This window comes from Nerophis ophidion, linkage group LG05 (assembly GCF_033978795.1).
Source record: "Nerophis ophidion isolate RoL-2023_Sa linkage group LG05, RoL_Noph_v1.0, whole genome shotgun sequence".
Lineage (NCBI taxonomy): Eukaryota > Metazoa > Chordata > Actinopteri > Syngnathiformes > Syngnathidae > Nerophis > Nerophis ophidion.
Window position 1 is genome coordinate 18,483,535 of NC_084615.1, and position 15,790 is coordinate 18,499,324.

The window sequence follows — 15,790 nt, forward strand, 5'->3', positions numbered from 1 at the left end:
ATAAACAGCACAAGTGTAACATGGACATAAACAGCATGAGTGCAACATAGACATAAACAACATGAGTGCAACATGGACAAACAGCATGAGTGCAACATAGACATAAAAATGGACAAACAGCATGAGTGCAACATAGACATAAAAATGGACATAAACAGCATGAGTGCAACAGACATAAACAACATGAGTGCAACATGGACATAAACAGCATGAGTGCAACATGGACATAAACAGCATGAGTGCAACATAGACAAACAACATGAGTGCAACATGGACATAAAAATGGACAAACAGCATGAGTGCAACATAGACATAAACAACACGAGTGTAACATGGACATAAACAGCATAAGTGCAACATGGACATAAACAGCATGAGTGCAACATGGACATACAAATGGACAAACAGCATGAGTGCAACATAGACAAACAACACGAGTGTAACATGGACATAAACAGCAGGAGTGCAACAGACATAAACAACACGAGTGTAACATGGACATAAACAGCATGAGTGCAACATAGACACAAACAACACGAGTGTAACATGGACATAAACAGCATGAGTGCAACATAGACATAAACAACACGAGTGTAACATGGACATAAACAGCATGAGTGCAACATAGACATAAACAGCACAAGTGTAACATGGACATAAACAGCATGAGTGCAACATAGACATAAACAACATGAGTGCAATATGGACAAACAGCATGAGTGCAACATAGACATAAAAATGGACAAACAGCATGAGTGCAACATAGACATAAAAATGGACATAAACAGCATGAGTGCAACAGACATAAACAACATGAGTGCAACATGGCCATAAACAGCATGAGTGCAACATGGACATAAACAGCATGAGTGCAACATAGACAAACAACATGAGTGCAACATGGACATAAAAATGGACAAACAGCATGAGTGCAACATAGACATAAACAACACGAGTGTAACATGGACATAAACAGCATGAGTGCAACGTAGACAAACAACATGAGTGCAACATGGACATAAAAATGGACAAACAGCATGAGTGCAACATACACATAAACAACACGAGTGTAACATGGACATAAACAGCATGAGTGCAACGTAGACAAACAACATGAGTGCAACATGGACATAAAAATGGACAAACAACACGAGTGCAACATGGACATAAACAGCATGAGTGCAACATAGACATAAACAACACGAGTGCAACATGGACATAAACAGCATGAGTGCAACATAGACATAAACAACACGAGTGTAACATGGACATAAACTGCATGAGTGCAACATAGACATAAACAACACGAGTGTAACATGGACATAAACAGCATGAGTGCAACATATACATAAAAATGGACATAAACAGCATGAGTGCAACATGGGGTGGTATAGCTCAGTTGGTTAAGTGGCCGTGCCAGCAATTTGAGGGTTCCGGGTTCGATCCCCGCTTCCGCCATCCTAGTCACTGCCGTTGTGTCTTTGGGCAAGACACTTGACCCACCTGCTCCCAGTGCCACCCACACTGGTTTAAATGTAACTTAGACATTGGGTTTCACTATGTAAAAGCGCTTTGAGTCTACAGAATAGCACTATATAAATATAATTCACTTCACATAAACAGCATTGATGAAAGTACCGTATTTCCTTGAATTGCCGCCGGGTATAGTATGCGCCTGCCTAGTATTACTGCCGGGTCAAACTGGTTTTACAAAATAATTAGCGCATGCTTAGCATTACCGCCGGCTCAGGATTAACGCCAGGTTAAACTCGTTTCTCAAATTGTTTTATTAGCGCGGGTCAAATTCGTCACGTCACGAGTGACACTTCACCTGTCATCATTTTCAAAATGGAGGAGGCTGATTTCAATAATTTTAAATCGCATAAAGGAAAGAAGATTAAAAGCTATTCAGTGGGATTTAAGGTCCAAGCTATTGAATATGCTAAAAAGAACAGTAAGCAGCTATGTTTTATTAATATACCGTAGCTGCGTGTGTCAAATATGAGTCATTAAATGACTCCCACCTCCTGGTGGTAGAGGGCGCTAGTGCTCTTTCTTGCGACTACTTGGCTGCAGAAGAAGTGACAACAAGCAGCAAGAGTGAGCAGGGATCGTTTATTTTTTCCTCTCGCTTGCACTTTTAACATGGAGGATTACATATCTAAAATAAAACAGTTTTCTAAACTGGACTTTCAATCGAAGCAGGAGGTAATAAAGGAAGATCTCCATCGAGACGGAGACTTTTAAAACTGAAGAAAGATAAGGAATACTTTTATAAACAAGTTATTGATGCTTTTGTTCAGAAGAATGGACTTCATTTATAAGTAAAGGTAAGACCATGAGGTTTTTTTTTTTATTAAATGTGCTTTTCATGATGGTATACTTACATCAAACTCAAATTTATAAGCGCAGGCCTAAATTTACCGCATGCCTTTGGTAAGCGCCGGAGTGAGAAGAGGTTTTAAATTAATTAGCGCCCCGGCGGCAATTCAAGGAAATACGGTAAGTCAACTGGACGTTTCCATGGTAACATGCGGACTTTACTGGTCTGTTTTGACCTTAGTGCAAAAAATCCAGAGTCCAAGGACTATAAGTCTTAGTTCCTACCTGTGAAAAACTCTCCAAAGTCTTGCTCCAGCTTGACCGCCTTGTCGAAGACTTTGTTGGCCTGCTCATACGTCTGCCTCTTGTTCATCTCCCTAGACGGGAGGAGGGAGGAGGTCAAGGTTAGAACCAGACCGCCTCACCAGGACCACCGAGCGTGCTTACATGAGGGCCTCGATGGATTTTGGTTTAATAAAGATGGCGATGGGGTAAAGTTGTGCTTGCTGCAGTCGTTTGATGGCGTTGCCCGACACGTCCAGGATGCAGTGCTTCCCCTGCGGACCTGACAGAGTTAGAGTCCTCACTGTGGTTAAGAGGAGGAGGCGGAACCATGACACGTACCCGCTCAGCCACCGTCCTGACGGACAGGATGCTGGTCCCGTACAAGTTCTCGTTGAACTGACCCGCCTCGATGAACTTGTTGTCCTGGATGTCTTTCTCCATCTGCTCGCGCGAACCCACAAAGTGATAATCCTGACCGTCCATCTCGTTCTCTCGCCTGGGACGCGTGGTGTCTGCGGGAAGGAGAGGTCTTAGCGGCTGCGCTCGCCGTGTGGGGGCGTGGCCAAACTCACGGGGTACGCAGGAACCAAACTTGTGGGGGAACTCCGAGATGAGGTCGTCGTTCACTCGGTCCTTCATGGGGCCCAGGATGATCACGGGTCTTGTGTAGTGGACTGAGGAAGAGAACAAGGACCACAGTTCATTAAACCGCTGTTTTTCAACCACTGTGCCGTGGGAGATGATCTAATTTCACCTATTTGGGTTAAAAATATTTTTTGCAAAGCAGTAATTATAGTCTGCGAATGATGTGTTGTTGTGGAGCGTCGGTGCTGTAACCCTGTAATACTCTTCCATATCAGTAGGTGGCAGCAGGTAGCTAATTGCTTGGCAGATGTTGGAAACGGCGGGAGGCAGGGTGCAGGTAAAAAGGTAATAAACCTAAAATAAATGGTGAGTGCCCCTAAAAAGAGGCATTGACACTTAGGGAAGGCTATGCAGAACCAAACTAAAACTGAACTGGCTACAAAGTAAACAAAAACAGAATGCTGGATGACAGCAAAGATTTACTGTGGAGCAGAGACGACGTCCACAATGTACATCCCAACATGACATGACTATCAACAATGTCTCCACAAAGGAGGATAAAAACAACTGAAATCTTCTTGATTGCTAAAACAAAGTAGATGTGGGAAATATCGCTCAAAGGAAGAAATGAAACTGCTACAGGAAAATACCAAAAAGAGAGAAAAAAACAAGTCGATGCAGGAAAAATCGCTCACACGACACTAAAACTGAAATGGCTACAAGTAAACAAAAACAATGCTGGATGACAGCAATGACTTATTGTGGAGCAAAGACAGCATCCACAATGTACATCCAAACATGACATGACAGTCAATGTCCCCACAAAGACGGATAAAGACAACTGAAATCTTCTTGATTGCTAAAACAAGGTAGATGTGGGAAATATCACTCACACGGAACTAAAACTGAACTGGCTACAAAGTTAAAAACAGAATGCTGGACGACAGCAAAGACTTACGTTTGGAGGAAAGACGGCGTCCACAAAGTACAACTGAACATGACATGACAATCAACAATGTCCCCACGAAGATGGATATAAAAAACAACTGAAAAATTATTGAGTGGTAAAACAAAGGAGATGCGGGAAATGTTGCTCACACGAAACTAAAACCGAACTGGCTACAAAGTAAACGATAACAGAATGCTGGACAACAGCAAAGAATTACAGTGCAGCAAAGAAGGTCTCCACAATGTACAACCGAACATAACATGACAATCAACAATGTCACCACGAAGACGGACAAAAACAACTGAAATATTCTTGATTGGTAAAACAAAGTAGATGCGGGAAATATCGCTCACACGAAACTAAAACTGAACTGGCTACAAAGTAAAGAAAAACAGAATGCTGGACGACAGCAAAGACTTACTGCGGAGCAAAGACGACGTCCACAATGTACATCCGAACTTGACATGACAGTCAACAATGTCCCCACTAAGAAGGATAAAAATATAGTATCTGTGGGAAATATCGCTCACATGAAACTAAAACTGAACTGGCTACAAAGTAAACAAAAAACAGAATGCTGGACGACAGCAAAGACTTACAGTGGAGCAAAAAAGGTGTCCACAATGTACAACCGAACATGACATGACAATCAACAATGTCCCCACGAAGACGGACAAAAACAACTGAAATATTCTTGATTGGTAAAACAAAGTAGATGCGGGAAATATCGCTCACACGAAACTAAAACTGAACCAGCTACAAAGTAAAGAAAAACAGAATGCTGGACGACATAAAAGACTTACTGCGGAGCAAAGACGACGTCCACAATGTACATCCGAACATGACATGACAGTCAATGTCCCCACTACGAAGGATAAAAATATAGTATCCGTGGGAAATATCGCTCACAGGAAACTAAAATTGAACTGGCTACAAATTAAACAAAAAACAGAATGCTGGACGACAGCAAAGACTTACAGCAGAGCAAAGACGGCGTCAACAAAGTACATCCGAACATGACATGACAGTCAATGTCCCCACTAAGAAGGATAAAAATATAGTATCTGTGGGAATTATCGCTCACATGAAACTAAAACTGAACTGGCTACAAAGTAAACAAAAAACAGAATGCTGGACGACAGCAAAAACTTACTGCGCAGCAAAGACGGTGTCCACAATGTACATCCAAACCTGACATGACAGCCGACAATGTCCCCACAAAAAGGATACATACAAAGTAGATGCGGGAATTATCGCTCAAAGTTAGACATGAAACTGCTACAGGAAAATACCCAAAAAAGAGAAAAAGCCACCAAAATCAGAGCACAAGACAAGAAGTAAAACACTACCCACAGGAAAAGAGCAAAAAAGTGAAAATAAGTCAGGTGGTGACAGTACACCTACTTTGAGACAAGAGCTATAGTGATGCATGTTTGTTATGCTTTAAAGTCATATCCAACAATTGCGACGACAACGACTTTTTACTGTCAACTGAGTTTAGTTTTTGAATTATTTCTGCTGATGGTGTGCCTCCGCATTTTTTCCAACACAAAAAATGTGCCTTGGCTCAAAAAAAGGTTGACAAACACTGCATTAAACGACCTGCTTGGCTCCGCCCCCTTTGGGCAAGTAGAGGTTGAGAAGGAGTCATGTAGTATGTAATCCTCACCACCAGGGGTAGCTGCCTGGCTCTCATCGTGTGGTGTGGAAATGTACTGATTCAGGATCAGAGCTCTTGGACTGAACATGTCAGCTTGGGAACATTCACACTTGTCTTGTAGCTTTCAAACTAGTCTTGTCCCAATACATCCATCCATCCATCATCTTCCGCTTATCCGAGGTCGGGTCGCGGGGGCAGCAGCCTAAGCAGGGAAGCCCAGACTTCCCTATCTCCAGCCACTTCGTCTAGCTCTTCCCGGGGGATCCCGAGGCGTTCGCAGGCCAGCCGGGAGACATAGTCTTCCCAACGTGTCCTGGGTCTTCCCCGTGGCCTCCTACCAGCTGGACGTGCCCTAAACACCTCCCTAGGGAGGCGTTCGGGTGGCATCCTGACCAGATGCCCGAACCACCTCATCTGGCTCCTCTCGATGTGAAGGAGCAGCGGCTTTACTTTGAGTTCCTCCCGGATGGCAGAGCTTCTCACCCTATCTCTAAGGGAGAGCCCCGCCACCCGGCGGAGGAAACTCATTTCGGCCACTTGTACCCGTGATCTTATCCTTTCGGTCATGACCCAAAGCTCATGACCATAGGTGAGGATGGGAACGTAGATCGACCGGTAAATTGAGAGCTTTGCCTTCCGGCTCAGCTCCTTCTTCACCACAACGGATCGATACAACGTCCGCATTACTGAAGACGCCGCACCGATCCGCCTGTCGATCTCACGATCCACTCTTCCCCCACTCGTGAACAAGACTACTAGGTACTTGAACTCCTCCACTTGGGGCAGGGTCTCCTCCCCAACCCGGAGATGGCACTCCACCCTTTTCCGGGCGAGAACCATGGACTCGGACTTGGAGGTGCTGATTCTCATTCCGGTCGCTTCACACTCGGCTGCGAACCGATCCAGTGAGAGCTGAAGATCCCGGTCAGATGAAGCAATCAGGACTACATCATCTGCATAAAGCAGAGACCTAATCCCGTGGCCACCAAACCGGATCCCCTCAACGCCTTGGCTGCGCCTAGAAATTCTGTCCATAAAAGTTATGAACAGAATCGGTGACAAAGGACAGCCTTGGCGGAGTCCAACCCTCACTGGAAACGTGTCCGACTTACTGCCAGCAATGCGGACCAAGCTCTGACACTGATCGTACAGGGAGCGGACTGCCACAATAAGACAGTCCGGTACCCCATACTCTCTGAGCACTCCCCACAGGACTCCCCAAGGGACACGGTCGAATGCCTTCTCCAAGTCCACAAAGCACATGTAGACTGGTTGGGCAAACTCCCATGCACCCTCAAGAACCCTGCCGAGAGTATAGAGCTGGTCCACAGTTCCACGACCAGGACGGAAACAACACTGTTCCTCCTGAATCCGAGGTTCGACTATCCGGCGAAGCCTCCTCTCCAGTACACCTGAATAAACCTTACCGGGAAGGCTGAGGAGTGAGATCCCACGATAGTTGGAACACACCCTCCGTCCCCCTTCTTAAAGAGAGGGACCACCACCCCGGTCTGCCAATCCAGAGGTACCGCCCCCGATGTCCACGCGATGCTGCAGAGTCTTGTCAACCAAGACAGCCCCACAGCATCCAGAGCCTTAAGGAACTCCGGGCGGGTCTCATCCACCCCCGGGGCCTTGCCGCCGAGGAGCTTTTTAACTACCTCAGCGACCTCAGCCCCAGAAATAGGAGAGTCCACTGCAGCTCCCCCAGGCACCGCTTCCTCAAAGGAAGACGTGTTGGTGGGATTGAGGAGGTCTTCGAAGTATTCCCTCCACCGATCCACAAGATCCACAGTCGAAGTCAGCAGAACACCATCCGCACAATACACGGTGTTGATACTGCACTGCTTCCCCTTCCTGAGGCGGCGTATAATGGTCCAGAATCGCTTCGAAGCCGTCCGGAAGTCGTTTTCCATGGGTTCCCCGAACTCTTCCCATGTCCGAGTTTTTGCCTCCGCGACCGCTAAAGCTGCACACCGCTTGGCCCGTCGGTACCCGTCCACTGCCTCCGGAGTCCTATGAGCCAAAAGAACCCGATAGGACTCCTTCTTCAGCTTGACGGCATCCCTCACTGCTGGTGTCCACCAACGGGTTCTGGGATTACCGCCACGACAGGCACCAACAACCTTGCGGCCACAGCTCCAATCAGCCGCCTCGACAATAGAGGTTCGGAACATGGTCCACTCGGACTCAATGTCCCGCACCTCCCTCGTGACATGTTCAAAGTTCTCCCGGAGGTGTGAATTGAAACTCTCTCTGACAGGAGCCTCTGCCAGACGTTCCCAGCAGACCCTCACAATGCGTTTGGGCCTGCCAGGTCTGTCCGGCATCCTCCCCCACCATCGCAGCCAACTCACCACCAGGTGGTGATCGGTAGAAAGCTCCGCCCCTCTCTTCACCCGAGTGTCCAAAACATAAGGCCGCAAATCCGATGACACAACTACAAAGTCGATCATGGAACTGCGGCCTAGGGTATCCTGGTGCCAAGTGCACATATGGACACCCTTATGTTTGAACATGGTGTTTGTTATGGACAATCCGTGACGAGCACAAAAGTCCAATAACAAAACACCACTCGGGTTTAGATCCGGGCGACCATTCTTCCCAATCACGCCTCTCCAGGTTTCACTGTTGTTGCCAACATGAGCGTTGAAGTCCCCCAGTAGGACAAGGGAATCACCTGGGGGAGCACTTTCCAGTACTCCCTCGAGTGTGCCCAAAAAGGGTGGGTATTCTGAACTGCTGTTTGGTGCGTAAGCACAAACAACAGTCAGGACCCGTCCCCCCACCCGAAGGCGAAGGGAAGCTACCCTCTCGTCCACTGGGTTGAACTCAAACGTGCAGGCTTTGAGCCAGGGGGCAATGAGAATTGCCACCCCAGCCCTTCGCCTCTCACTGCCGGCAACGCCAGAGTGGAAGATGGTCCAGTCCCTCTCGAGAGAACTGTTTCCAGAGCCCTTGCTGTGCGTCGAGGTGAGTCCGACTATATCCAGCCGGAACTTCTCTACCTCGCGGACTAGCTCAGGCTCCTTCCCCCCCCCAGTGAGGTGACGTTCCACATCCCAAGAGCTAGCTTCTGTAGCCGAGGATCGGACCGCCAAGTGCCCTGCCTTCGGCTGCCGCCCAGCTCACAATGCACCCGACCTCTATGGCCCCTCCTATGAGTGGTGAGCCCATTGGAGGGATGACCCACATTGCCTCTTCGGGCTCGCCATCGTGCCCCAACTCCGGGCCTGGCTCCAGAGCGGGGCCCCGGTGACCCGCGTCCGGGCGAGGGAAATCTGAGTTCATTTTGTTGTAATTCCATAGAAGTCTTTGAGCTGCTCTTTGTCTGATCACTCACCTAGGACCTGTTTGTCTTGGGAGACCCTACCAGGGGGCATGAAAGCCCCCAGACAACATAGCTCCTAGGATCATTGGGACACGCAAACTCCTCTACCACGGTAAGGTAGCAGCTCAGAGAGGAGCTTGTCCCAATACAATACCAAAATGCGAGGTCTTGTCCCAATACAATACCAAAATGTATTTTGATACTTTTCTAAATAAAAGTGACCACAAAAAAGGTCATTGTTGTCTTTATTTGAACAATCTTAGGGTACATGAAACATATGTTTATTATGGTCATTTAGTCCTTAAATAAAAGAGTGAACATACTCAACAACTTGTCTTTTAGTAGTAAGTAAACAAAGACTCCTAATTAGTATGCAGTAACATATTGTGTCATTTATACACCTATTATTTTGCCAGCATTATAAAGGACACACTGTAAAAAATGGATTATTAATCTACTTGTTCATTTACTGTTAATATCTGTTTTAATATGTTCTATCTACATTTCTGTTAAAATGTAATAATCACTTATTCTTCTCTTCTTTGATACTTTACATTAGTTTTGGATGATACCACAAATTTAGGTATCGATCCGATACCAAGTAGATACAGGACCATACATTGGTCATATTCAAAGTCCTCATTTGCCCAGGGACATATTTACTGACTTTATAAACATAATAAACATTTTAAAAACACGGGGAATATTTTGTGATGCTAAAATATATCCGTGTATTCGTAGTAGTATCGACTAGATACGCTTTAGTACTTGGTATCATTACAGTGAATGTCAGGTGTAGATCCACCCGTGGCATTTGTTTACAATGTGACGCAAATGAGCTATTGTATCTTCCTACGGTGTGTAGTGAAGCATGTTTCCTCGTCCTCCAGTGATAAAGGTACTTTGAAGAAAATTACCTTTTTTTTTTTTTTTTTACTTTTAACCACGTCCTTCCTGAGGGTGTTTCAGTGTTATAACTTCACCTTTATCTTCACTTTTTAGGCCAAAATGCATCCATTTTCCCTTTTCTGTCAACACACTGTCTGCTTATAAGTACTCTGTGTGTATGCGCTGCCAAACATGCTCTTGTGCTCGTAAAACCAGCAATTTCTGAACGATGTGATGACAGAGGGGCACTTTTTAGAGGCGGTATAGTACTGTATGTGTTCCATTAGTATGGCAGAACCATACCAATACCGGTATAGCGTACAAACTTTATTTGAAACTAAACTTTAGTTTACGTTGTCATTCGCCAGCTAACTATTTTGGGGTTGGTTGTCACATATATACTCTATTTAAAAGGGTTTTATTGTGATTTTTTTACTAAATGTCAAAGACTTCCTTGTGGTCTACAACTCTACATAACATGTAATGGTGGTTCTTTGCTCAAAATGTTGCATAGATGATGTTTAACACATCATCTTTAAGTCGCTTTCTGACAGTCGCGTTTTGTGGGCGGTCTTATTTACGTGCCTCCACTTCGACAGCATCTTCATCCCGTCATCTTTGTTGTAGCACTAGTTTTTAGCGCTTCCACGGCGAATCTACTGACAGATATAAGTTGGAACAGTACACTACTGTGTATTAGAAATGGCAACAGCATCAAGAGGATGAGAGAAAAAGGAGCTTTTTTTTCAACGTTGTCGGACCCGCACAAAGCACTTTGGGTTAAACTTTACCATAAATGGAAAGTCCACTGACAATTGAACAGGTGTCATCTTGCAGTCTACACGTATCTCTTATGTGTGATTACCTTCTACTGATCACACTTATTACCAAATAAAATTGCTCCAAGGTCAGTAAGCACAACCAGAATTAATCGGTAAATTAGGCACACCGGGTTATAAGGCCATTTTTGAGAACATGAAAGGAATTTAAGTGTGCCTTATAGTCCGAAACATACAGTACATATATTTTTATTTTTTTAAGCATTTTTGAGAAAATGAAAGGAATTTAAGTGCGCCTTATAGTCCGAAAAATATGGTGCATATATTTTTATTATGTAAAGTATTTATTAGAAAATTAAAGGAATGTAAGTGCGCCTTTAGTCCCAAAAATATGGTACATATATTTGTATTATGTTAATTATTTTTGAGAACATGAAAATAATTTAAATGCACCTTATAGTCCGAAAAATACGATACATATATTTTTATTGTGTGAAGTATTTTTGAGAAAATGAAAGGATTTGAGGTGTGCCTTATAGTCCGGAAAAAAAGGTACATATATTTTTAATATGTAAATTATTTTTGAGAACATGAAATTAATTTAAGTGCACCTTATAGTCCCAAAAATACGGTACATATTTTTACCATGTCAAGTATTTATTAGAACATTTATGTAATGTAAGTGCGCCTTTAGTCCCAAAAATATGGTACATATATTTTTATTATGTTAAGTATTTTTGAGAACATGAAAAGAATTTAAGTGTGCCTTATAGTCCGAAAAATACGGTACATATATTTTTATTATGTAAATTATTTTTGAGAAGATGAAAATTATTTAAGTGCGCCTTATAGTCCGAAAAATACAGTACATATATTTTTATTGTGTAAAGTATTTATGAGAAAATGAAAGGATTTGAGGTGCGCCTTACAGTCCCAAAAATATGGTACATATATTTTTATTATGTTAAGTATTTTTGAGAACATGAAAATAATTCAAGTGCGCCTTATAGTCCGAAAAATACGGTACATATATTGTTATTGTGTAAAGTATTTTTGAGAAAATGAAAGGATTTGAGGTGTTCCTTATAGTCCGAAAAATACGGTACATATATTTTTATTATGAAAATTATTTTTGAGAACATGAAATTAATTTAAGTGCACCTTATAGTCCAAAAAATACGGTACATATTTTTACTATGTAAAGTATTTATTAAAAAATTAAAGGAATGTAAGTGCGTCTTTAGTCCCAAAAATATGGTACATATTTTTACTATGTAAAGTATTTATTAGAAAATTAAAGGAATGTAAGTGCGCCTTTAGTCCCAAAAATATGGTACATATATTTTTATTATGTTAATTATTTTTGAGAACATGAAAAGAATTTAAGTGCACCTTATAGTCCGAAAAATACGATACATATATTTTTATTGTGTGAAGTATTTTTGAGAAAATGAAAGGATTTGAGGTGTGCCTTAGAGTCCGGAAAAAAAGGTACATATATTTTTAATATGTTAAGTATTTTTGAGAAAATGAAAGGAATTTAAGTGCGCCTTTAGTCCCAAAAATATGGTACATATATTTTTATTATGTTAAGTATTTTTGAGAACATGAAAATTATTTAAGTGCGCCTTATAGTCCGAAAAATGTGGTACATATATTTTTATTATGTAAATTATTTTTGGGAACATGAAATTAATTTAAGTGCACCTTATAGTCCAAAAATACGGTGCATATTTTACTATCTCAAGTATTTATTAGAACATTTATGTAATGTAAGAGCGCCTTTAGTCCCAAAAATATGGTACATATATTTTTATTATGTTAAGTATTTTTGAGAACATGAAAATAATTTAAGTGCGCCCTATAGTCCGAAAAATATGGTACATATATTTTTATTATGTAAATTATTTTTGAGAACATGAAATTAATTTAAGTGCGCCTTATAGTCCGAAAAATACGCTACATATATTTTTATTGTGTAAAGTATTTTTGAGAAAATGAAAGGAATTGAAGTGCACCTTATAGTCCGAAAAATATGGTACATATATTTCTATTATGTAAATTATTTTTGAGAACATGAAATTAATTTAAGTGCACCTTATAGTCCAAAAGATACGGTACATATTTTTACTATATAAAGCATTTATCCATCCATCCATTTTCTACCGCTTATTCCCTTTTAGGGGTCGCTGGCGCCTATTAGAAAATTAAACAAATGTAAGTGCGCCTTTAGTCCCAAAAATATGGTACATATATTTTTATTATGTTAAGTATTTTTGAGAACATGAAAATTATTTAAGTGCGCCTTATAGTCCGAAAAATACGGGACATATATTTTTATTGTGTAAAGTATTTATGAGAAAATGAAAGGATTTGAGGTGTGCCTTATAGTCCGAAAAATATGGTAAATATATTTTTATTATGTTAAGTATTTTTGAGAAAATGAAAGGAATTTAAGTGCGCCTTATAGTTCGAAAAATATTGGTACATATTTTTATTATGTGAAGTATTTTTTAGAAAATTTAAGAAATTTAAGCGCGCCTTATAGTCCGAAAAATATGCTACATATATTTTTTATATGTAAAGTCATCTAGTCACTGTGTGGTCACAAGAGGGAAAATAGCGAGCAGAAATGCAGAAAGAAAAGGTACAACATGGAAAGCCAATGTTCAAAGTCGTTCTCCCGTTAAGAAAAGAGTATTTTATCTCCCATCACTGAGAGACCACGTGACTGGAGCGACTGCGGGCTGGCGTGCTTTGCCGGGAGGAGCTTGAGAGGCAGTTTACTGCTGTGATAACATCACATGTGGATTGTTACTGGGACTGCTTTAAAGGAAAGACAGAGGCAGGAAGTCTTCCTAATTCTTCATTCTTGTCGTCAAGACACGTTCTTATATTTACATCTAACACAATTTCCCAACTCACATGGAAACAAGGGTTTGTCTAAAACTAGCATGTATTTATGGGTTTATTTGATGTCAAACATGCAGTGTGTAGAGACAGAGAGATGTGTGCACTTACTTTCCTGTCGAATGACTGGCTCGTAGGAGAGGATGGTGTCCTCCTGGCCCTCTGTGATAAGACAAAGCAAGTCATCAGATGGCTGATATCACACCGTGTGGGCGAGCCTCAATGTCTTTATCCCTCATAGGACAGATGGTGGACTTGTAGTTGCTTTTTTTTAACTGCCAAAATGACCTTTGAGCCCGGGCTTTTACTTCAAACGTTGTCCTTAATCAAAGCTCTCGGAGTTGGAAGAAGTATAATTGTGACTTTTCCCTCCCAACAAAAAAAAATAAATCCAAAGACTCACTTGAACTGCTTTCACTGTCACTGGTGTTGGACGTCAGACATTCTGAAAAGCAAGAGAGTAACAGGTCAGAAGTGGAAGCAGAGGTCCTGAACGTTGCAGCGGTGGCAGCCATGCAGGGACGTGCTCGGAGGTGCCGGCAATAAGGAAATGAGCCGTTTCCGACTGACCCACAATCCCTCAATTGGATGTTTCCTATTGCAACACATCTGGTCAGGACAAGACCACACTGGACCATGGCAACACCCAGACTGTGTCACACCCCCCTGTGTGTGTGTGGAATACAATATGCATAAAAGTATTGTGGACACATTTTCAAGGTGTACAAAATACTGTAAATTCTGGACTATAACGCTTCTTTTTTCCTACACTTTGAGCCCTGCGGCTTCTAAAACGGTGCATCTATAGTTCATCCATTTTTTTACATGCTAATTCCCATAATCATACTTGCCAACCTTGTGACCTCTGATTTCGGGAGGTGGGGGTGGGGCGTGGTGTGGTTAAGAGTCAAGTATTTCATATATATATATATATATATATATATAAAAAGAAAATAAATACTTGAATTTCAGTGTTCATTTATTTACACATATACACACACAACATTGTTGAGTTAAGGGTTGAATTTTCAATCCTTGTTCTATTTTCTGTCACTATTTTTCTAACCACATGCATGTAAAGTAGATGGCAGTATTGTCCTGTTTAAGAGTGTCACAACATTGCTGTTGAGGGCAGACGAACTGATTTACAGTAGACGAAAACGTGACTGCTGCTGTTGTGTGTTACAGCGCTGGGAGGACGTTAATGAAACTGTCTAACAATAAACCCACATAAGAAACCAAGAACTCGCCCTCGATCATTCTACAGTTGTAACGTCATTGGGCAGGCATGCTGTTTATATTGCGGGAAAGTGGATGTGAAAACAGGGTGTCCTCACTCAGGTCCGCATGGAGCTGGAGGGGGCGTGGCCTCCAGCTCCGCCTGAATTTTGGGAGAAAATTTGTCCCGGGAGTTTTTCGGGAGAGGTGCATAATTTCGTGAATCTCCCGGAAAATCCGCAAGGGTTGGCAACTATGCCCATAATATATGTGTTCAATAGCTTTCATTAGACCCAAGCACAGGACTAAAATGGGCCACGGCGCCATCTTTTGGACGAATGCGCGTTAAAATTATTCTCTGCATTAGACCTGTCACCCTTGATCACCCCCCGGGAGGTGAGGGGAGCAGTGGTAGCAGTAGAATGGAAAGACAAGTTGAATGTATTTGCTCAATCCTTTCATTGTATCCATTAAACCATATCCAATTGTAGTGTTGTCCCGATACCAATATTTCTAATTAATTCTAAAGACCTTAGTGGCCGCATGCGTGGACAGCACCTTTTAGCTCTTATTTTCTTTGCACTATGCACGCCTGCATCCGCTGACCCCTCTCTGTCAGTTTACGTGGCCTACCACTTGGCGGCCGAGTTGCTGTTGTTCCCAAAAGTTGATTTTGGATAATTTAGAGCGAGGAAATTTCCCGACGGGATTTGTTGCACAGGCGGCATCCTATGACAGTTCCACGCTGGTAATCACTGAGTGCGGCCTATTCTTCCAAAAATGTTTGTAGAAACAGTCTCCATGGCTAAGTGCTTGATTTGATACACCGGGCCAAGTGATTAGGACACCTGGTTCTCATCATT

General features: G+C 42.4%; 1 protein-coding gene across 13 annotated transcripts in view; it reads right to left on the reverse strand.

The window, feature by feature from the left end:
• dlg3 (discs, large homolog 3 (Drosophila)) overlaps positions 1–15,790 on the reverse strand; it is a 216,508-nt gene that overhangs the window by 13,337 nt on the left and 187,381 nt on the right. For 8 of the 13 annotated variants that reach the window (XM_061900276.1, XM_061900282.1, XM_061900283.1 and 5 more), the window contains 5 exons: positions 14,113–14,154; positions 13,821–13,871; positions 2,947–3,281; positions 2,770–2,879; positions 2,608–2,699 (listed from right to left, as the gene is read on the reverse strand). In XM_061900276.1, the coding sequence (XP_061756260.1) occupies positions 2,608–2,699; positions 2,770–2,879; positions 2,947–3,281; positions 13,821–13,871; positions 14,113–14,154 (630 nt within the window). The remainder of the gene's footprint in view (positions 1–2,607; positions 2,700–2,769; positions 2,880–2,946; positions 3,282–13,820; positions 13,872–14,112; positions 14,155–15,790) is intronic. The other 5 variants (XM_061900279.1, XM_061900285.1, XM_061900284.1 and 2 more) reach the window with 1 other exon arrangement.